The sequence below is a fragment of the Neoarius graeffei genome, chromosome 15 (genome assembly GCF_027579695.1).
Source record: "Neoarius graeffei isolate fNeoGra1 chromosome 15, fNeoGra1.pri, whole genome shotgun sequence".
Lineage (NCBI taxonomy): Eukaryota > Metazoa > Chordata > Actinopteri > Siluriformes > Ariidae > Neoarius > Neoarius graeffei.
The window spans coordinates 76,045,076-76,068,918 of record NC_083583.1 but is presented as its reverse complement, the minus strand read 5'-3'; the positions used below and the strand labels follow the sequence as shown (position 1 = coordinate 76,068,918).

General features: G+C 42.8%; 1 protein-coding gene across 2 annotated transcripts; it reads left to right on the top strand.

Moving 5' to 3' along the window:
- Positions 1 to 228: 228 nt before the first annotated feature.
- Positions 229 to 3,981, top strand: LOC132899751 (protein NYNRIN-like). Of its 2 annotated transcripts, XM_060941871.1 has the most exons (3): positions 229 to 310; positions 996 to 1,598; positions 2,436 to 3,981. In XM_060941871.1, exons 2-3 carry the CDS (start codon positions 1,149 to 1,151, stop codon positions 3,942 to 3,944), a joined length of 1,959 nt encoding a protein of 652 aa, XP_060797854.1. In that variant the 5' UTR covers positions 229 to 310; positions 996 to 1,148; the 3' UTR covers positions 3,945 to 3,981. The 2 variants fall into 2 exon arrangements, with proteins under 2 accessions (XP_060797854.1, XP_060797853.1); XM_060941870.1 differs by having other exon boundaries at positions 996 to 3,981.
- Positions 3,982 to 23,843: the final 19,862 nt, after the last annotated feature.

Sequence of the window (23,843 nt, the reverse complement as noted above, 5' to 3'; positions counted from 1 at the left end):
CCCGTTTCATATCCTGATTTTGTCTATGTTTTTGTGTGAAACATCCTGTTGGAACTGTGCATAACTCTTGTGTGACCTTGAGTGTGTGCAAGCACATTCTGTAATTTTCCACTGCTGATACTCCCTGCGAGGAGTGTATATAAAGCCCCGACGCAGCTGCGCGTTGGGGCACGGCTGAGAATAAACCAGATTGATTTAACTCGTGTGGTTTGTCCTCCTTTGTCCTAGGAGTACTCCTTGGTAACGCATCTGAACAGCACGCAGCGCAATCCTAACAATTTGGTGACCCCGACGTGATACTCTCAATCAGGTAAGACATGTTTGATTGACTACCTGGTTGGCAGTAGCTCCGTAGCGCCCTAAGGAGGGCTTTGTTTTCCCTGGTTCGAGTCCAGGAAGAGCGCGCTATAGAAATTTGGATAAATATCTACTGTTTGTTTCTGTTCAGATCCGTTTGCTTTACTGTACAATGGGGGGCTCGTATCCTAAACCTGAGGTCACAGACACCCCAGCGGAATGGATGAATAAGTGCGGTTTAGGCTATTACGTTACGCCGTGGCTGGACAATTTGGCTGGGTGGACGGAGGCAAATCCTCAGATTCCATCGTATCCCCGTGATGGGACGTTTAATCCAGGCTTCCTTGCTTCAGCGCACCGTATGATTTACGAAAGCTTAGGCGATCCGGATTGGGACCGCCCTTATATGCGCACAGGGTATGGTAAATGGTTTGACATGAAGAAGGTATGGGATAAATCAAAGGGTGTTTACACCCCGAGACCTGTTTTAAAGGCTATTCCAAAACCAAGCTCCTTCCCCTGTTCTCTCTGCTATTCCTAACACCCTGTGGGCGGATCATAAGGACGATGTGGGCTCTGTGAGCTGCTCTCCGTATGAAGCTGTTATTAAACACTCTACACCTGTTTATGTTAAACAATACCCTCTGTCTCCTAGTAAGCTCAATGGTATTGACAATATTCTAAAATCTCTTTTGCAGCAAGGTGTCGTGGTTCCTTGTGTCAGCCCGTATAACACCCCAGTGAACCCGGTCCCAAAACCGGATGGCACATGGCGCTTCACTCAAGACCTACGTAAAATAAATGAACTCATCGTTCCCGTGGCTCCAGTGGTCCCTGACGTTCCTTCTCTTATGTCTTCTATTCCGTGTGACCATGCTTATTTCTCTGTGATTGATTTGTGCTCTGCCTTTTACAGTGTTCCTGTGGGCCATGAGACTCAGCCCCTGTTTGCTTTCACACACAGGGGAAGACAATACACGTGGACGCGGTTGCCACAGGGTTTCATTGACTCACCGGCGGTCTTCACTGCCGTATTGCGGGACGCGCTGGCTGATCTCTGTCTTCCCCGGGGCTCCACGGTGCTCCAGTACACGGATGATCTCCTGGTAACGGCGGAGGATCAAGACGCTTGTGCTGCCGCCACATTGTCTCTCCTCACACTCCTGGAGCAGAAGGGTTTCAAGGTCTCCCGCACGAAGTTGCAGTTTTGCCTCACAACTGTTCGCTACTTGGGACATGACCTCTCCCAGGGTTCCAGGAGGCTTAGCCCGGAACGCGTTCAAGTCATTATGGACACTCAGGTGCCTGCAACCAAGCACGCTCTCATGGCATTTCTGGGCCTCATCAATTACTGTCGTCAATGGATCCCTGACTGTTCAATCTATGACAAGTGTTTGCGTTCAGCTATAAGTCACTCAGATCCTTTGACTCAGCCCCTGGTCTGGACTGAGGACATGCTAACGGCCTTCAAGGCTCTGAAGCAAGCTTTGTGCTCCGCCCCTGCTCTCGGGCTGCCGAACTATCGTTTGCCGTTTCACCTGTATGTGTGCAATCAGAAGGGGACCGCCTCTGGGGTGCTGGCTCAGGAGCATGGGGGGGGCATGCGACCTTGCGCGTTTCTGTCTAAAACTCTTGACGCTGTGGCACAAGGGCTTCCTGGCTGTCTTAGGGCTGTTGCTGCGTGTGCTCTCATGGTCACGGACGCTGAAAAACTTGTTTTGTCGCATCCGCTCATTTTACACACTTCACATGACGTCGTGTACATTCTGCGGAATCTTAGCACTCAGCATTTGTCTGCTCAGCGTCGCTCTGGCTATGAGTTTATTCTTTTGGCCACAGAGCATCTCACTGTTAAGCCCTCCTCGTCGTTTGATTCTGTCGCCCACGCTCTTCAGCGTCTTCTTAACTCACAGGATGACGATGTTGCGTTTGACTCACATGACTGTCTTTCTAATATCGTTTTTGAGACTAGCATCCGCCCAGACTTACACTCCACCCCTCTTTCCACAGACGATTCTCTTTTTGTAGATGGTTCCTGTTCCCGCCCTGCGGATGGTGTGTTCCTGTGTGGTTACTCTGTTTGTCGCCTCCCTGATGAAATTGTTGAAGCTCATTCTTTGCCTTTTTCTTCTGCTCAGGCTGCGGAGCTCTATGCTTTGACTCGCGCATGTATTTTGGCTCAAGACACAGACGTTACTATTTACACCGACTCACACTACGCTTTCGGCGTGGCGCACGACTTCGGCCGCATTTGGGCGTCTCAGGGGTTTACGACAGCCGACGGTAAGCCCATTTCTCATTCTTCACTTGTTACTGATTTAATCACCGCCTGTCTCCTTCCGTGCACGTTGGCCATTGTTAAGACACGCGCGCACACAAGAGGGGACTCATTTGAAGTAAAGGGCAATTCATTCGCTGATCGAGTCGCTAAAGCTGCAGCCGCATCCGGTGTCCTGCCTCCAGGCTTTAATTGCGCTTTAGTTTCTACTGATCGCATGGTTAGCGCTGTCTTACCTGACATAGATCTCATTTCTATCCAGGCCTCGGCCTCTGTGGCAGATACGCAGTTCTGGGACGCCCAGGGCGCGACAGAGAAGAGTGGCGTTTTGCTTGACGCACAGGGCCGTCTTTGTTTACCTCGTCACTGTACTCCCTTTCTCGTCCGCGAGTTCCATGGTCCCACTCATCGCGGCCGAAGAGGGGTAGTGGAGGATATGAACAGAACATTCTGCATCAATAATTTGCACACAGATGCACACAACATTCTGGACAAGTGTTTAACGTGCGCCCAGAATAATCTATCTAAACCAGGCGCGGTACATCAGCACCTTCCCATACCCGACACGCCTTTCCAAGAATGGCAGATCGACTTCACTCACATGCCAAAGCAGGGCCCGTTCAAATACCTTTTGGTCATGATTGACAAATTTTCACGGTGGATTGAGGCTTTCCCGTGTAGCAAAGAGAACGCCCGAACAGCAGTGAACAAACTTACACAGGAAATTATCCCACGTTACGGTCTTCCGGTAGGAATTGACTCTGATAAGGGAACGCCGTTCACCTCTAAGGTAACGCAGGAGCTATGTAAAGACCTCAAGATCAATTGGCGTTTTCATATCCCATACCATCCACAGTCCTCTGGCATTGTGGAGCGCGCGAATAGAACAATTAAGGGTAAGTTGCGTAAGGCTATGCAAGACGCAGGCACGAAAAATTGGGTCCAAGTTTTACCGTTGGTCCTCGCTGATATGCGCATGACTGCTCAGGTCGCTCTCGACAATTTATCTCCGTACGAGCTCGTCATGGGATGCCCTTTTCCTGTCCCTTGGCGTAGAGGCATGCAGGTTATAGGAACGGGTGATCTTGAAGTACATCTCAGCGAGTACGCGGTGGGTCTCATGCGGGTGCTGGATGAGTATTGGGCGAGAGTAAATTCCAAAAAGCCTCCCATTCCAGAGGCACACACTCACCCCTTTGAGGTAGGGGACAGAGTTTTAGTAAAGAGATTTGCTAAACTAAACGCTCCCATGGAGGAGTCACCCTACAGTGGGCCCACCGATGTACTCGCTGTAACTCGCACGGCTGTGCTAACGGACCTTTTTCCACAGTGGATCCATGCCAGCAGAATAAAGAAGGCTCCAATGTAATAGAAATCTATATTGTTGATGCTTAACAGACTTTTGTGTTTCAGAAAGTTGCTGTGACAATAGCTGACGGCCTTTTCAGGGATCCCCTTCCAGCATCTGGAGCAATCCAGTTTCGGCTGATCTACAAAGAGGGGATGGTTGGTGAGTCTTGCAAAGTTCTGGGCTGAAGAGTCTGAAAAGCACGGGAGCCTGTGACATTTTTCGCCATCTGCACCCTGTGAGCATTAGAGAACAAAATCAGTGACCAGTATGACTTTCTTCATCATCGTGCTGATCTCAACGCTTGGGGCAGGGTTACCCGCACAAGCAATACACCGGGACCCAAGGGATAACGAGTTTTGGAAATATGTAAACTTCACTGTAAAAACATCAATGAATATGAGTAAACCCTGCTATGTGTGTTCTTTGTTACCCCATGACAGCAGCGCTCCTTTTCCGGTCCGAATAGCCCCGTCTAACTACTCTGAGGTTAATATGACATGGCTCAGCCTGTGGCCCTCGTATACTCAAACTAAGGTTTTCCTGACAGACAATACAGACCCAGAGGTAAGGTTGTCAATACACTGGGATACCTCTATGAATTATTCAGTATGCTTTCATCGATATGAAGGTAACGGTACGGAAGTAGACCGAGAGGCGTTCAATCACTGTAGTCTTTCGAACCCAACCGTATGTATCCGGAAAAATGTTTCTTCCCCCTGGCAGAAAGGTCTACCTGGCTGCCGTTGTCAATATATCTTTAACCTGAAACAGGACACGGCGGGACGTACCATGTTTAATTCTGACTACCCGATCTGGCTACCAGATTGGTATTGGGATTGCGACCGGGGTAAGTTGTGGTCTTACCTTCCCTCTCTTCAACGCGGCCTGTGTGCCCTGGTTCAGGTCCAGCATGCATTTACTGTTGTGCCCGTCCCTGAGGTTCTCAATACGGGCCGAAGGCGGCGATCCGTAGATGACGATTTTTTCCCGCCTCGTGAACATCAATTAGAAAGCTTCGGGGAGATTGCAAAACAATTAGGAAAGATGCAACAGGTAGCTCACGATTTACATATGGACGAGCAAGCTAGCTCGCCCTGGGGATGGGGGTGGTTGCACGTTTTGTTCGGAGGTCTGGCTCCTTATATCTCTATGATCATTCCCGTTGTGTTTATTGGCCTTCTGGTGTGCCTGTGTGGCCCGTTTCTTTTCCGTTGCTGCATGGATCGTATATATAATATGATGATCTCGCACACAGGTTATGTCCCTGTGTCGGCCACGACTGGGGTGTGAATAATACTCTGGGCTTGCGTCAGAGTATTAAAGAGGGGATTGTAAGAATATAATCCTGAATACTCCTAAACCTACTCTTGTAAATGCGCGGCCCAAGGGTGACTGTCATTTAGTGTAGCAGTTTAGGGTTTACTTTAGGCCAGCTACAATACGTGCTGCTCTGTACATTTTGCACTTCCACATGTTCTGTTCCCGTTTCATATCCTGATTTTGTCTATGTTTTTGTGTGAAACATCCTGTTGGAACTGTGCATAACTCTTGTGTGACCTTGAGTGTGTGCAAGCACATTCTGTAATTTTCCACTGCTGATACTCCCTGCGAGGAGTGTATATAAAGCCCCGACGCAGCTGCGCGTTGGGGCACGGCTGAGAATAAACCAGATTGATTTAACTCGTGTGGTTTGTCCTCCTTTGTCCTAGGAGTACTCCTTGGTAACGCATCTGAACAGCACGCAGCGCAATCCTAACAGTGTGTGTGTGTATATATATGTCCAACATCTGAAGAATGTCAATAAAAACAAAACAATTTAACTTTTTGTGTGTTTATTAAGGCATAAGTTAAATTGTAAGCAAAAAATGGACTTTAGAAAAATATTTTTTGTAAGCAAAAAATGGACTTTAGAAAAATATACAATTGTGCAAAATAAGTTGTCTAACAAAACAGTGGTCTGCGCAGGACAGTTTGTAGCCATACAGTCTATTAGAGCAAGCCTAACAGCTTGAGCACGGAACTTGTGAACACAGAACTGCCAGTGTTGCCAGATTGGGCGGTTTTAAGTGCATTTTGGCGGATTTGAACATGTTTTGGGCTGGAAAACGTCAGCAGTATCTGGCAACACTGCTGATAACTTTGTTTATACTCTTGAATAGCTCTTCTTCATGACGACAACCGGAAGTGTACCAACACGATGGGGCATGTAGCGCCACCTGTGGCTCGGGTGCACAATGTACCTCACACAATAGCTCGATTAACTTGTGTGCATGTAGGATTGGATTTCTCTGCCACCCCTGCTGGGACCCTTAGCTCGATTACCGACAGTAGCTCAATTTGGATGTGCATGTAAACGCACTGAGTGTCATTAGCATCATAGATAGATATCTACACCATTTCAATGAGGAAGATGATAAAATTACTGCACATGTTTGTTACTGTAGCATTTCTGGTGGAAGCTTTTTTTAAATGTGAAGCTTGCCAAACAGAATTACCAGCTCATACATCTTCAGTCTACTGATAATCAAGCAAATAAAATGTAATATACAAAAATGAACAATAAATTTTTATTACCCCATTCTTTGAATAAGAATGTGAGAAAACATTATTTATCCTCTGACTTTTAGTTGAATAGATAGCACGATGTGCATCATAACCTGACTAATACTGATTGAATTAAGGCAGTGGTACTTAGTAGTTTAGATGCTTACAATCTTATTGGAAATAGTTTAGCAGACATACTCAGGTTCATTGCTAAAAATGATGGGTAAGATACGAACTGACTCATAGCTGTATATATGGCTGGCTGAGTTAACCATCTAGCTGGTTAGCTTTCTTGTTTGATAACCATCTAGCTGGGTATTCACCCATTTATAATATGCCTACTACATACAGTTGACTCACATTGCTTTGAAGTATGTAATAAAGGTGGGTTGGGTGGATACAAACAGAGCACATAGGGCAAAGCAAGAATTAAAGTCAATAAAAAAAAGTCAAGATTAAAATCCAAACATACTAAACCCAAACCATAGTTTTAGAACCATTACTAGACAAGCTAGGAGCAAAATTTCATACTGAATGTTTGAAAGTTCAATCTATGTACAGTGTATGGGTGTTATTAATTACAGGTGAGTAGAATCAATCAGGCCATGTGCAGGGTGATAAAATATATATACTAAATGACCAAAAAGAAATTCCAGAAGAAATGAGAACAAAAGTTATTGCAGTATATCATTCTGAAAATGGTTATCTTCAAATGGAGAAAACTTGAACTTCCCAGAAGTGGCCAGTCTACCAAAATTCCCCCAATACTTAAATACATCCTTAACAGTGGCATGAATATTAAGCAATACATCCACTAGTCGGCAGCTTAGAGTCAATAGTTTCTGACAACAACAAATATGGCAATGGTGGAGGAGGTCATAATAATGTAACTGTTAAGAAAGAGGCAAAAAAGAGGCAGTGTTGTAGACGCTGTAATTATAATGTACAGTTGTGGTCAGAAGTTTACATACAGTGACCTGAATGTCATCTTGGATATGAATGTCATGGCAATATTTAGGCTTTCAGTAATTTCTTTGAACTGTTCTTTTTCTGTGGCAGAATGTACAGCATATATCTTTAATTAAAAAAAAAACACTAGAATTTGGTGCACAAGATTTAATTTTCTTTGGGTTTTCTGAAATCAACACAGGATCAAAATTATACACACAGGGTCAAAATTATACATACAGCACACCTAATATTTGGGTAAAATGTCTCTTCAAAAGATTCATCTTGACCAAACATTTTTGTTTACCATGAACAAGCTTCTGGCAGAATTCTGGTTGGGTATTTCATGACTCTTCATGGTAGAATTGGTAGAGTTCAATTATTTATTTATTTTTTTCCTTGGCATGGACTCTACCTATAAGCACGGTCCATATATTTTCAACAGTGTTGAAGTCAGGACTTTTAAGCTTAATGTTAGCCTGCTTTATCCTCCATAACCAGCTCTGATGCATGTTTGGGTTCATTGCCCTGTTGTAAGTCCCAAGTTGTGTTCAAGTTTCTGATGGTTTATGCTGAAGAATTCTGAGGTAGTCCTCCTTCTTCATTATTCCATCCACTTTGTGCAATGAACCAGTTCCACTAGGAGCAAAACAGCCCCAGAACATGATGATCCTACAACCACAGTACAGTGTCCCTCTGTACACTGTGGTCATTGTGGCCAAACAACTCAATCTTTGTCTCAACTGACCATACAGCTATCCTCCAGAAGGCTTTTTCTTTGTCCATGTGATCAGCTTCAAACTTTAGTTAAGCTTGAAGATGTTGATTTTGGAGCATGGGATTATTTCTTGGATAGCAGCTTCTTAGTCCATGGTGATGTTAAAACTCACTGAACTGTAGATAGTGATCCATCAGCTTCCAGTTCATGGCAGGGCTCCAGGTTGTTCCTGACCATCCAAACCAACTTCCTTTCAGCCGAGGGTGGCAGTTTGGGTTTTCTTGAAGCAAAGTGGCTTGGCAAAGTGACTACACCTCACAATAATTTGCATACAATTGTTTGAACTGATCTTGGAATTTGCAGTTGTTTAGAAATGGCTCCAACAGACGGAGTTGTGTATATCTGCGATCATCTTTCTCAGATCTGCACTGTGCTCCTTGGACTTTCCCATTGTATTGTGTGTTGGTCAATTCAATAAACAAACCCCTTTTATGAGGGCACAGAGAAACTACCAGCTGTAGTCAATCATGATCACTAACAGGAAGTTAAGAGACCTTAGTATTATGGCAAGATAAGACATCTCGGAAGTTTCAGCACCTCTGAATTAATAATTTAAGTGAGTGAGTGTAAATTTTTGACATTGTATGTATAATTTTGACCTGGTGTTGATTTCAGAAAACCCAACGAAAATTTAAACTTGTGCACCAAATTCTAATGTTTTTTTTTATTAAATATGTATGCTGTACGATCATTTTGCCACAGAAAAAGAACAGTTCAAATAAATTACTGAAAGTCCAAATATTACCATGCCATTAATATCCAAGATGACATTCATGTCACTGTATGTAAACTTCTGACCATAACTGTAAATGTTTAAAATTTCTTACTATTTAAATCACATAACCTCTACTCAGAAAGTTCCACCATCTTTAAAAAAGTATTCGTTGTGTCTCACTTGAACTATTGACTCCACTGCCCCCATGATTTCCAGTGGTACTGTTCTGTTTCATCTGTATCTGTAAGCATTCAGAAAATGTGCAACCATACAGACAAAATGAATGCAGATTACAGACAGAAGGCTCCATCTGTATCCATATTTAATGGTGAGTATAAGTGAGCCTTAAGGAATTGCAGACCTGAGAAAAGGTCAACATTAGGAAGAGACTGGGCAAAAATAGTATTCATGGGAGAGTTGAAAACTGCTGCTACCCTAAACAAACATTCTTCTCATATTTGCAAAAAAAACCCACCTTGATGACTCACAAACATTTTGCCATGATCTTCTGTAAACTGAGTCAAAAATAGAATTTTTTGGAAGACATGGGTCCTGTGACATCTGGCATAAGGCTAAAAAGCATTTCACAGTAAGAAAATAATATCCATATTCCTGAACGAGAATGGCTGGACTGACCATGATCAGAAGCTGTCTGTCCATGATCTGAAGCTCAACCACAATTAGGGTATACAGCATGACAATGATCAGAAGTGCAAGAGCCATTCCGCCTCTGTATAGCTCAAAAGAAACAAAATCAAAGAACTGGAGTGTCCTACCTTAAGTCCTGACTTGAGATGGTGTGGCAGCATCAGTTAATTCTTGAAAGCCCTCTGATGTGACTGAATTAAAGCAATTCTGCAAAGAAGACTGGGCCAAAAATTATCCAGTGATGTGGAAGACCTGAAAGATCTCCAGTTACCAAACGCTTGGTTGTAATGATTAAGTTTAGGGGGGTTGTTACTTTTTCACAGGAGTAATTTAGGTGTTGAATAACCCTTTTCCTTCAGTAAATTAAATCGTCATTTTAAGAGTGTGTTGTGTTTCCCCATGTTCTCTTAGATATTACGTTTTGTATGAGGATCTGAAACTATTTAGTGTGACAAGTCTGAACAAAATAAAGGAAGTCAGCAGGGGCAAAGAATTTTTCACAGCATATCATATGCATAGTTACTGATTTGATAACTTTTGACTGGATTATTTTGGACTGAATTATTTTTGGAAATACTCCAATAGGTATTACAGTAGATGGCAGTCCACTTTTTTTTTTTTTTAATATGGGTCTGATTGGGGCGGCACGGTGGTGTAGTGGTTAGCGCTGTCGCCTCACAGCAAGAAGGTCCGGGTTCGAGCCCCGTGGCCGGCGAGGGCTTTTCTGTGCGGAGTTTGCATGTTCTCCCTGTGTTCGCGTAGGTTTCCTCCGGGTGCTCCGGTTTCCCCCACAGTCCAAAGACATGCAGGTTAGGTTAACTGGTGACTCTAAATTGACCGTAGGTGTGAATGTGAGTGTGAATGGTTGTCTGTGTCTATGTGTCAGCCCTGTGATGACCTGGCAACTTGTCCAGGGTGTACCCCGCCTTTCGCCCATAATCAGCTGGGATAGGCTCCAGCTCGCCTGCGACCCTGTAGGACAGGATAAAGCGGCTGGAGATAATCAGATGAGATGGGTCTGATTGGTCTTTTAATGATTGATATATGACATTAAAATAATGACCCAGTTTCATTATACAATTAATGTGTGAGATAAATTGGCAGTGTGCAGGCGTCCTCTCTCTGTCCTATCCCTCTGTACATATTTATTCATCTTACAATAGTGCAAACTTAACCTTTACATGAAAGGATTTCTTTCGCTCACTCTCTTGGCACATGTCAGTTCAGCAAATTAATCATCCATATGTGTATTTGAATTATTGTCAAAGCCTCTGCTGTCATCCCCCATATCCTGAATTGAGCTAATTCCTCTAGGATATTAAGCTTCATGTGTTTACTTAATCATTGTGAAATAATAGATTTGTCCAATAGTAAGAGGAAAATATGACAGGGCCTAGTGACTACACACATAATCTGGAGCTAAATATGCACTTGGACACATAAGCTGTGTACACATTTCTGGCAAATTAAGGCTGGAGGAATTGTTTGAAGGTTTACAACATACCACAGCAACAAGCTGTATCTCTGATGTTCCCTGCTTCTCCTCAGGCCTTCTGATCTGTTCCTTTAAACACTTCCACAGTCTCGCACATGAGTCAAAAGAGATTATTAAGCCACTTTTTTTTTTAACACCACATCATTTCAAACACCATAAACAGCACTTCATATATGCACTTCATTTGGAGTATTCCTTCGTGTGTTTCCAGATACTGTAAATATATTGTATCTGGACTGTCAAATTATTATAAACATGCCACTCGAGATTTGTTAATCCAGTCAGATTTTCACTCTGTGACAGTTCTTTTGAATTTTGACCATCAGAACATATACTGTTAGCTGGGCTACAGGCTCAAATTTTGAGTTAATAATAATTGTAATAGCAATTATATTATTTTATTAATTATGTCATTCATATGGCAAATTAATTATTTTAAACTACTTCAATATATGTACATACTCTGTTAACTGATAGTATCTGATTAAGGAAAACATTAAGGGACACTTTATTTTTGGAGCCCATGTTTTTTTTTTTTCTCCTCACATTCTAGATACAATATTGTTGCAGCATGGGTGTGACTGAGCAGGTAACACATGAGTTTCATCTACAGTGGTGCTTGAAAGTTTGTGAACCCTTTAGAATTTTCTATATTTCTGCATAAATATGATCTAAAACATCATCAGATTTTCACACAAGTCCTAAAAGTCGATAAAGAGAACCCAGTTAAACAAATGAGACAAAAATATTATACTTGCTCATTTATTTATTGAGGAAAATTATCCAATATTACATAGCTGTGAGTGGCAAAAGTATGTGAACCTTTTCTTTCAGTATCTGGTGTGACCCCCTTGTGCAGCAATAACTACAACTAAACATTTGCGGTAACTGTTGATCAGTCCTGCACACCGGCTTGGAGGAATTTTAGCCCATTCCTCCATACAGAACAGCTTCAACTCTGGGATGTTGGTGGGTTTCCTCACATGAACTGCTCACTTCAGGTCCTTCCACAACATTTCGATTGGATTAAAGTCAGGACATTGACATGGCCATTCCAAAACATTAACTTTATTCGTCTTGAACCATTCTTTGGTAGAACGACTTGTGTGCTTAGGGTCACTGTCTTGCTGCATGATCCACCTTCTCTTGAGATTCAGTTCATGGACAGATGTCCTGACATTTTCCTTTAGAATTTGCTGGTATGATTCAGAATTCATTGTTCCATCAATGATGGCAAGCCATCCTGGCCCAGATGCAGCAAAACAGGCCCAAACCATGATACCACCACCACCACCACCATGTTTCACAGATGGGATAAGGTTCTTATGCTGGAATGCAGTGTTTTCCTTTCTCCAAACATAACGCTTCTCATTTAAAGCAAAAAGTTCTATTTTGGTCTCATCCATCCACAAAACATTTTTCCAATAGCCTTCTGGCTTGTCCACGTGATCTTTAGCAAACTGCAGATGAGTAGCAACATTCTTTTTGGAGAGCAGTGGCTTTCTCCTTGCAACCCTGCCATGCACACCATTGTTGTTCAGTGTTCTCCTGATGGTGGACTCATGAACATTAACATTAGCCAATGTGAGAGAGGCCTTCAGTTGCTTAAAAGTTACCCTGGGGTCCGTTGTGACCTCGCCGACTATTACACACCTTGTCATGGAGTGATCTTTGTTGGTTGACCACTCCCGGGGAGGGTAACAATGGTCTCAAATTTCCTCCATTTGTACACAGTCTGTCTGACTGTGGATTGGTGGAGTCCAAACTCTTTAGAGATGGTTTTGTGACCTTTTCCAGCCTGATGAGCATCAGCAATGCTTTTTCTGAGGTCCTCAGAAATATCCTTTGTTCATGTCATGATACACTTCCACAAGCGTGTGTTGTGAAGATCAGACTTTGATAGATCCCTGTTCTTTAAATAAAACAGGGTGCCCACTCACACCTGATTGTCATCCCATTGATTGAAAACATGTGACTCTAATTTCACCTTCAAATTAACTGCTAATCCTAGAGGTTCACATACTTTTGCCACTCACAGATATGTAATATTGGTCATTTTCCTCAATAAATAAATGACCAAGTATAATATTTTTGTCTCAGTTGTTTAACTGGGTTCTCTTTATCTACCTTTCGGACTTGTGTGAAAATCTGATGATGTTTTCGGTCATATTTATGCAGAAATATAGAAAATTCTAAAGGGTTCACAAACTTTCAAGCACCACTGTATGTATGAATACTGGTATTTTACTTATGTGTGCCTTTTGTGTTCTTTCAAAAATAAGCCAGCATAGAGAGAGAGAGAGCTGAGCTACCCAGTGCCATGTTTATGTGTGTATGCAAAAGAGAGTGAAATAAAGTCGCATGATCTTTAAATTAAAAATAACACACACCACGAGCTGTCAAGCCTGTCTGCATGTCCTCATTTCCCAAGAGCCTCAAGAGTAGTACACTGGTCCTGAAACCTGATAAAATTGAGGAGAAAAAAAAGCCAACATTAAGTTGTTATTTTGCTGTGCACAGAGCAAGAGCAGTGCTTCTGGGCTCTGCTCCAGGCCAAGTCGAATCAAGTTTATTTGCATAGCACTTTTAACAACAGACATTGTCGCAAAGCAGCTTTACAGAAAATTAAAGGCTTTAAACAAGAGCTAATTTTATCCCTAATTTATCTCTGATGAGCAAGCCTGTGGCAAGGAAAAACTCCCTCAGATGACATGAAGAAACCTCCAGAGGAACCAGATTCAAAACACATCCTCATTTGGGTGATAACAGAGAGCATGATTATAAATAACTTGCTTCTATAACTGTGTCCTATACAGTCATAAAGTGCAAATGTATAACCAGGAAATTCATTATAGTTTCAGCATGAAGTCTGTTTTGTTGAAGGTATCAATAGTTCATTGATGGAAACTTGAGTGCAAGATTGTTAATGACAACTGCAATCTGAAAGTTATCATGTCAATTGTAGCTTCAGTCATAATAGCAAAACTGTAAGTGTCCAGAGCCATCTTTCAAGTGCAAATTTCGAGTGCCTATATGAGGCCATTCCCCACAGTAACAATGTGATAAGACTCCAGCCAGATGGGCATCAGGATGGATCAGGCAGGTCAGAGGAGCACAAAGCATCACTGGTGTCTCAGGATCGACAACTAACTTGACAGAGAGAGACAGACAGAGGAAAGAGATTGGGGGGAGAAAAAAAACACAATTTGTTAGATATGCCCAATGTCAGCTAATGAGTAACAACAGTATACATTTTGCACTGAGTGCAAGCAGGGACTCTGGCAAAACTAACTATGACAGCATAACTAAAAGAGAGAGTCAGAAGGTAACAAAAGCATGAGGGAGCCCTGAGATATAAAGCAGAGAGCCACTCCACCAACAGTAAACCCGAGTGAGTGTGTGTGTGTGTGGGGGGGGGGAGAGACAGCATCCATACATCCCAGTTTACCAAAAACTATGTGGGGGGGGGAGACAGCATCCATACATCCCAGTTTACCAAAAACTATGTCTGAGTACCCTCCAGTTCTATCCCTTTACCTAATAAAAAGCTATTAACAAAAAGTTTGACAAAAAAGATGTTTTCAGCCTAGACTTAAACACTGAGACTGTGTCTGAGTTCCAAACACTACTTAGAATGCTATTCCATAATTGCAAGGCTTTGTAAGCCTCTTCCCCCTGATGTAGCCTTCACTATATGAGACATCAAAAGATAGCCTGCACCTTTGAATTAAGTAGTCGTGGTGGGTCATAAAAAACCAGAAGTTTGCTCAGATAGTGTGGTGCAAGGCCACTTAATGCTTTAAAGGTCAATGGTAGTATTTTATAATCAATGCAAAATTTGTTTGGGAGCCAATGCAATGCGGATGAGATGGGGTGATGTGGTCACATCTTATAGTTCTAGTAAGGACTATTGCTGCTGCATTTTGAACTAACTGGAGCTTGTTTATGCATTTATTGGAACATCCAGACAGTAAGGCATTACAATAATCCAACCTAGAGGTAACAAAAGCATGAACTACAGTAGTTTTTCTACATCATGCAGTGACATTATATTTCTTATCTTAGCAATATTTCTGAGATGAAAGACAGCTATCCGGGTAATGTTATCAATGTGAGTTTCAAGTGAAAAACTAGAGTCAATGATCACACCAAGGTCTTTTACTGCTGCATGAGAAGAAAGAGAAAAGCCATCTAAAGTTATTATGTAATCAGAAAACCTCCTTCTAGCTGCATGTGGTCCAAATACAAGTACTTCTGTCTTGTCAGAGTTAAGTAGAAGGAAGTTAATAAGCATCCAGTGTCTAATGTCCTTTACACATTCCTCAATTTTATTAAGCTTGTCTCTCTCATCTGGCTTTGCAGAAACATACAGCTGTGTGTCATCAGCATAACAGTGGAAACTAATACCATGTTTATGAATAATATCATCCAGAGGTAACATGTATAAAGAAAAAAGCAGTGGGCCTAAGGCAGAACCTTGTGGAACACCAAACTTTGCCTCAGTATGTCTAGAAAAATCATCATCATTTACATCAACAAACTGATAGCAATTAGTTAAATAAGTCCTGAGCCAGGAGAGGGCCATTCCCTTGACTCCCCCAACATTTTCTAGTCTATCCAGGAGAATGGAATGATCAGTGGTGTTAAAGGTTGCATGAAGGTCAAGCAGTACAAGCAGGTAGACAGCCCTGATCAGACGCCAACAGTAGGTCGTTTACTATTTTAACCAGTGCTGTCTCTATGCTACGATGAGGTCTAAATCCTGACTGATACATTTCATGGATGTTATTCCTATGCAGATATGAGCATAACTGCTGTGCCACAGCTTTTTCTATGATATTAGAGATAAAGGAGAGATTTGATATTGGCCTATAGTTGGACAGCTGGCAGAGGTCAAAGTCAGGTATTTTAATCAGGGTTTTGATAACTGCTTGTTTAAAGGATTTGGTTACATAGCCAATTCTAAGGGAAGAATTTATTATTTTTAGAGTTGATTCAATTGCTTCTGGTATTATCTGTTTGAAAAGTCATGTAGGTAACAGATCTAGTACACAAGTTGAAGATTTTGACGTGGAGATTAAATTATTTCAATTTCTCTAAGGGGAGTAAAACATTCTAATTGCTGATCTGATACAGTTACATTGTTAACTACAAGGTTACTTAAATTGTCCGGCCTTAAATTAGTTGTTTGATTTTTTTTTTCATTTTTTTTTTTCAATTTTGTCATTGAAAAAATTCATGAAGTCGTTGCTACTACATATTGCAGGTGTGCATACGTCTATAGTGGTCTTTTTCCTCATTCATTTTGCTACAATATTAAATAAGAATCTAGGATTATTTTTGTTTATCTCCCAGTGCAAATCCCCATAGCCCATTCCCATATTATACAGTCAGAATTGCCAGGATTGCCATTCTTGCACCTATAGCAAGTTCTCCTGGGTTAGGTGACTTATGCCGCTTTTCCACTACAAACGCGGCTGAGTTGGGCTGAGCCGTGCCGTGCTGAGTCGGGCTGAGCGGGGCTGTTGGAGTTGCATTTCGACTACAACCACGCTGAACCGTGCTGGCTGGAAGTGGGTGGACACATTGGGTGGAGTTAGCGAAAGTGGGTGGACGTCAGGTGATGTCGTTAAGCAGCGCAAACAGTGACATCAGTGAGCTTTTAAGCGGTAGTCTCATGACCCGAATAGTAAACAATAAACATGGAGGACATGGAGTCGTTAGTGTTGCTGGTCTTGGTGCTGTGGCTTGTTGTCACCGACAACGCCAACAGATACTGGCAAGAGCGTATAGATGAGGCGAGGCGCATAAGGCTTCAGAAATTCTCGTAATTCATAATTCTTCTTCTTCCGGGTTTACGGTGTTTACAGATCCCAGCGTGCTCGCGGGGCGTGTGTGGGCGTATGAGGACACTCCTCCTCACCAATCAGTGCACAGGGGAGTGTCTGCTCACGCCCCCAACCTCATTCGGCTCGCTTTGGCTCGCTTCAGCCCCACTCCAAAACCGTGCGAGTTTTAGGGGCTAAGCAGGGCTGAAGCGAGCTGAGTTGTGCTGGTTTTTGGTAGTCGAAATGCGAGCCGTGTCGGGCTGAAGTGAGCTGAAGTGAGCTGAAAAAGGGTAGTGGAAAAGGGCCATTAGTGTGCTTATGAGCTTTGCTCTCAGATCAAGAACATGCTGAATTTCATTTTTACTCAGAGTAGGTCCCTCTTCCCAGTTTTCCCTAATGTCATGCAAGACGCTATGAAATTTGCGAACATCCAATAATTCAAATGGGGAGAACCCTGTGGAGGCTTGTGGGATATCTCAACTGCAAATAAGAGGGGGTCCAACCACCTGTCCCAATTTCTAGTGTCCTCATGAATGAACTTTTGAATCGTTTTTAAGCATCTGATTAAATTGTTTGACCAGCCCATCCATTTATGGACGATACATGATGGTATGAAACAATTTAATCCCCAGAAGTTTGTACATTTGGCAAAATGTGCATTACATGAATGTTGTGCCTTGAACAGTAAGGATTGCATAGTTCACTAAAGCTAACACAAAGCAATACCTTCATGCAGATCAATCTAATGGCCCGATGAGATTCATACCAATTATTTTGAATGGGGATCTCGATCAATGGTAAATGGCACAATAACACTTTTGGGGTGGCCGATGGATTCACCAGCTGACATTCGTGACATGCCATGCACCATTTTGGGGTGGCGCGGTGGTGTAAGTGGTTGGCACGGTCGCCTCACAGTGAGGGGGTTCCAGGTTTGGGCCCGGTGGCCGGCGGGGGCCTTTCTGTGTGGAGTTTGCATGTTCTCCCCGTGTCTGCATGGGTTTCCTCCGGGTGCTCTGGTTTCCCCCACAGTCCAGGGACATGCAGTTGGGTTGATTTGGGGCGGCCTTGAGCAGGGTGCCTGACCCCTGACTGCTCCCCGGGTGCTCTGGCGTGGCTGCCCACTGCTCTGAGTGTGTGTGCATGTGTTCACTGCTTCAGATGGGTTAAATGCAGAGGATGAATTTCACTGTGCTTGAAGTGTGCATGTGACAAAGGTTTCTTCTTCATTTGTGTGTATCACCGTGAATGCCCAGCCAATAGAAATGGGCCATGAATTTATGCAGTGTTTTATCCTGACCTAAATACCCTGCCATGGGATTATGGTGAGCCACATGGAATAAAAATTCCCTATGTCTCTTCAGTACCACCAACTGGGTTGTTTCTTCTCCTGTTTGAGTGTCCTGTGTCACTCAATACAGATGTAGGGAAATTTGTTGGTACCCTTAGAGCTCATGAAACCATTGCTTTATTCCTCCTGAAAAGTAATTAAATTAAAAGTAATTTTCTTATGTATATTGCATGCCTTTTGTGCATCATAGAACAAAGCAAAAAAAATGTGAAAAGAAATTATTTATAGTTTATTTTACAAAGATATTCTACAATAGCTTGGACAGATTTGTTGGTACCCCTTGAAAAGTTTATAAATAATTGCATTATAGTGATATTTCAAACTAATTGTTTAACCTTAATTAGTATCCCATATGTCTTCAATGTTGTAATCAGTCATTCAGTCTATTTAAATGGAGAAAAGTAATTGAACATGGACCAGATAAAGCAAAGGAGAGAGTTGTTTGAGGAGATCAGAAAGAAAATTATAGACAAGCATATTAAAGGCAAAGACTATAAAAGCAGCTTGATGTTCATGTGACTACAGTTGCAAATATTATTAAGAAGTTTAAGTTCCATACAGTAGGACCATAGCTAGCCTTCCTGGATGTGGTCACAAGAGGAAAATTGATCACAGATTGAACAGAAGAATAGTGCTAATGGTAGAAAAAGAGCCAAGGACAACTTCCAAAGACATAAAAGTTGAACTCAAAGGTCAAGGTACATCAATGTCTGATTGCACCATCGGTCACCTTTTGAGCGGCCACAGTCTCAATGGGAGGACTCAAAAAAAGCCAGACTGGAATTTACTAAAATGCATATTGACAAGCCACAATGCTTCTGGGAGCATGTCCTTTGGACAGATGAGACAAAACTTAAGCTTATTGGCAAGTCGCATCAGTTTCAGTCCACAGAAGAAAAAATGAAGCTTTCAAAGCAAAGAACATCATACCTACTGTGAAACATGGAAGAGGCTTAGTTATGATTTGGGGCTGCTTTGCTGCATCTGGCATGGGGTACCTTGAATTTGTGCAGGGCGCAATGACATCTCAAGACTATCAAGGTGTAGTGCCCCCTTGCTTTACTGGCACTAAATGGCGGTAGCTACCCTGAGCTCTTTGTAGTTATCATTAAACAATAAATGTTAATTTTAAACTATGCACATGTTCACTTGTTTCCATACCAACTGAGAAACTTTGAGGAATGGCCAATGCAAGGACGATGTCGCCTGCCAAAGCTTCACTGCTGATCCAGGATCAACTCGCTCTGGAGAGTGAGTCAGATGATGCGATGTCAGATGTATCCACTGAGGACAATGATGATGAACGAATGCATTTTGAAGTTCGTCTTGATCCCACCGAGGATATTTTTGATGAGTAAGTAGGCTAATATCTGTCTCACTAGCAGTTGTTGTCATGCATTTTCGGTTAGCGTATAGGGATAACTACATTGCATTACATTTAGCAGACACTTTTATCCAAAGCAACTTACAATTGGGAAAAACAATCAAGCTACAGTAAAACATAGGAAATCATAGAGTAAGAAGAAGAGAGTGCATGTTAGATGGTTAGTGAGTTGTTAGGATAGAAGGTGCTCTTTGAAGAGAAAGAACTAGTTGATCGAAACGTGCTGTGTTATTTTCGTCAAGTTTTGAAAACATTTTTCTGTTGCCAAACTATGTTTTACTGATTTACTGATTACTGATTTACAGTAATTAGTTACCTAAGTCAACATGCCCTGCATAGTCATAGTTTATCTTCATTGCTAACTTTAGATTTATTATAGTCCATGCATAAGTCTATGCATAAGATTGTGAAATGTAGGCATATAGGCTACAGGTGAAGTAATGACAAAGAAACGGCATCAGAATACTGTTGTTTTGATCATTAGTACACAGCAAAATCCCCAGTATTGAATTAACACCCAGAGTGTTGATTTAACACCCTACTGTGTTTATATAGGTCCAATTGGACACAAATTAACTCTGAAAGTGTTAATTCAACACTGAGGAATTTGCTGTGTATGCATACCTTTGTTATGGTTGGTGTGAACTAAAACAGAAACTGAAAAGGTGTAAATTATCGAAACTGATAATGTGTGAATGATAGAGACATTGTATATGCAAATTTGTGTCAGGTATGCTATATGCAAATGTGTGTCAGGTGATGCTAGAAAGATATGTAGATTTGTGCCATTATGTCTCTGTATTGTTATAGTAAATTCTATGTTTTATAAAGATAACGAAAGAGCAACTTCTAACTATTTTCTATTGTTGTATTTTACAGCAATGTGGAGAACATCCCACCGGCACTAGCTAGGAAGAAAGCACGGTGTCAGGCCAAACAGCATCCACATTCATGGAAGACAGAAAGTGATGCAGATACCACTCCACCACCACTGCGGTTTCTTCCTGCAAGGGAGCCTGGTGTGCAGCTGAGGGCAGAGGACAACCACACTCCTCTGGACCTCTTCAGGCTGTTCATTTCAGAGGATGCTGTGGAAACCCTCTGCCGCAACACCAACAAGCAAGCTGCCAGGAACATCACAAGAGGGGCAAAGCACAGATGGATGGATGTTGGAATTGCTGAATTTTACAGATACCTTGGACTGGTGTTCTATATGGGCTTGCTCAAGCTGGGTCACATCACTGACTACTGGAGGAGAAACAGCATCTTCTCTGTCCCTTTCCCAGCAGAGGTGATGACAAGGGACAGGTACAGAACAATCTTTTGGAATGTGCACATGAGTGACCCAGATGAAGACAGAGGGAATGATGCTTTTCTCTCCGTGCTTCCATGGAAGGTGGTCGCATTTTCTGCTCTCCCTCTCCCTCCTTTTTTTCCCTGCTTGCGCTTCTGTGTCTTGTCTCGTCTGCTGTACTTTTTGAAGAGACTCTCCCTGCATTACTTTCTAAACTAAAAAAAAAGCATGGAATTGATAAACTGGTCTCCTAACGAAATTGACACAGTTTTCTCGACGAGAAGCCTGGGTTCGGGGGAACCCATCTGTCCTGCCGGAACGTTTGCGGTTGGTTACACGATGGACGCGTGGGAGCGGTGGCGGGTCGTGTGCCTGACGATTCTTTCTGTGGAGGACATTGAAGATATCTACCTATTCGGAACCATGATTACAGGACTTTTGCTGATTGGATTAGGCATTGCCCTGGTATATTGAGGAAATCAGACAATGGTGACAGCTGTTCAAAGCCCCACAAAGCTGCCCGATATGATTGGAGTGGTGGGCAAAGCTGTTGGCACTCAGACTGTGGACATTCAGAACTTTAACCACAAAATGGTTGTTATTTCAGAGCAGCTTTCAGCTTTGCAAGGAATACGTTTTTCGGAGATCAATTTGAATAGAATGGACAGAAATGGACGAGCAGTGTGGACGTGCAAAGACTGTGTCTGGAAAGACCAAACAATTTATATCTTATCAACATTCAGCTCCCTGACACAGCACCGGCCTCAGTTCAGGCCATTGCTGAGGCACCATTTCCCCCTGAAGGTCACTGCCGGGAGACACTCTCGCATTCCTCGCATTCCTTCTCTGACTTTCCGCGGTCGCCATTTACCCCCAGTGTGACAAGCGGGTGCGTGACCAGCGCCTTCATGGCTGCAGGAACGGACGGCTGCTTGCTTGCGCTGGATTACCTCCTCCCCTCCCCCCTTACCCCTACCCCTGATTCCCCCCCTCAAGTCCTGTGTTTAAAGTGTACTTGTGTTGTTGTGTGCTTATGTGCAAAGGTTTTTTTTAAATGTTCCCACACTGTACTCCTGACAGGAGCATAGTGGGGGGGGGGGGGGGGGGTTCTTTTTTTCCTTATCTCTCCTCATGTTGTGTTTCCTTTTTATCTTCATCCCTGTCTTCCTGTCCTGTCTACCCTATGTCAATTGTATGTTGTATATGTACGGACAGGTTGATGGCTAATTTCACTGGTATATGTGACTAGTGACAATAAAGGCTATCATCATCATCATCATCATAAAAGGGGAACCTTGGCACATGACAAACTGTTCCGTGTCAAACCCCTCATGGATACCATCCAGATTGCCTGTAAGGCATTCTATCATCCCCGCAGGAGCCTTTCTGTGGATGAACGCATGGTGCCTTCCAGAGGCCACACTATGAGACAGTACATGAAGGATAAACCAACTAAGTGGGGCTTCAAGTTGTTTGCTCTCACAGACTCCAGCAATGGGTACACTTTGGACTTTTCTGTATACAAAGGAAAGAGCAACCTCCCCACAGGTCATGGCCTCTCTTATGACTCTGTCATGTCACTGATTGACAGAGGATATTTGGGGTCTGGATACCATGTGTACATGGACAATTTCTACACAAGCCCAAAGCTTTTCAAGGACTTGTATGCTGCCAAGTTTGGTGCTTGTGGAACATACAGAGAATCACGCAGTGACGTCAATGCACTCAGAAAGTGTTCACCCAGAGGAACAATCCACTGGATAAGAGATGGTCCTCTTGTCTATGTGAAGTGGAAGGATACACGAGAGGTGTCTGTCTGCTCCACCATCCATGCCGCCTACACTGGGGATGCAGTGCAGCGAACAGTGAAAAGCAGACAGGGTGCCTGGTCAAGATAGTCTGTTCCATGCCCCGAACCCATGGTAGAGTACAAGAAGTTCATGGGTGGTGTGGACTTGTCTGACCAGTTGATCCAGTACTACATAGCACAGCACAAAACTGTGAAGTGGTACAAGAAGCTTTTTCTTCACTTCCTGGATGTTGCTGAAACAAATGCCTTCATCCTCCACAAAGAAACCATGCAGAAGAAAAGCCTGAGCCACAGGGATTTCATGGAGGAGCTCACTGCACAGCTGTGTGGTCTGCCACGGCTTTTTGAGGCCCCAAAGGCTCCTCTGAAGAAAGTTGACAAGGCTCACAAACCAGTTTGTGGGATTGAGCTGAACACAAATGGGAATAGGGCGGGTGATGGTCGCAGAGCCTGTGTGTACTGCAGGTTGCAGGGAAGGAAAACAAAAACCCTGTGGAAGTGCAAAACGTGTGATGTTTTCCTTTGCCTTCAACCTGACAGGAACTGTTATGATGCTTGGCATCCAGATGAGGACTGGGATGAGGACTGACAGCAGAGAGCCACAATCCAGGGATGATCATTAGCTATTGAACATTTTATTGAGTATCTTACAGTTGAAGAGGGCATATTTATTATAAGATTTAGAACAAGCCAGAATATTTAATCTGTGACTATGATAGCTTTGGCTTTTAGGGCTTCTTTTCTTTGCAGTAACTTTCCAAGCAGAAAGGTGTGGGGGCAGGGAGGTGGTGTGGGGGCAGGGAGGTACAGTGGCCAGGGTCTCTGTCTTTGACAAATGGACTATTGACAGTGACGGGGGGAGGGGGGATTACAGGTGAATTACACCTACCTCATCAATATTCATTTGAAAGGGCAATTGGCTTTGGAGAAAACAAAGGTAGTCTGAAGTTTCTACAATTAGTATTGAAACTACATAACATTTCTGAATGCTGTTCTTACTTTTATGTAGCCAACACCTATGTTTACAAGGTTCAGACTTCAAAAGTCTTGTGCAGATATATTTATAGTGTTTTTTTTACAAGGTTTGAAGACTCTGAAAATAATTTTTTGTAAGGTTGTGTT

Coding starts and splice junctions, on each gene's coding strand:
- LOC132899751 (XM_060941870.1), top strand. CDS start 1,149: ATGTCTTCTATTCCGTGTGACCATGCTTATTTCTCTGTGATTGATTTG.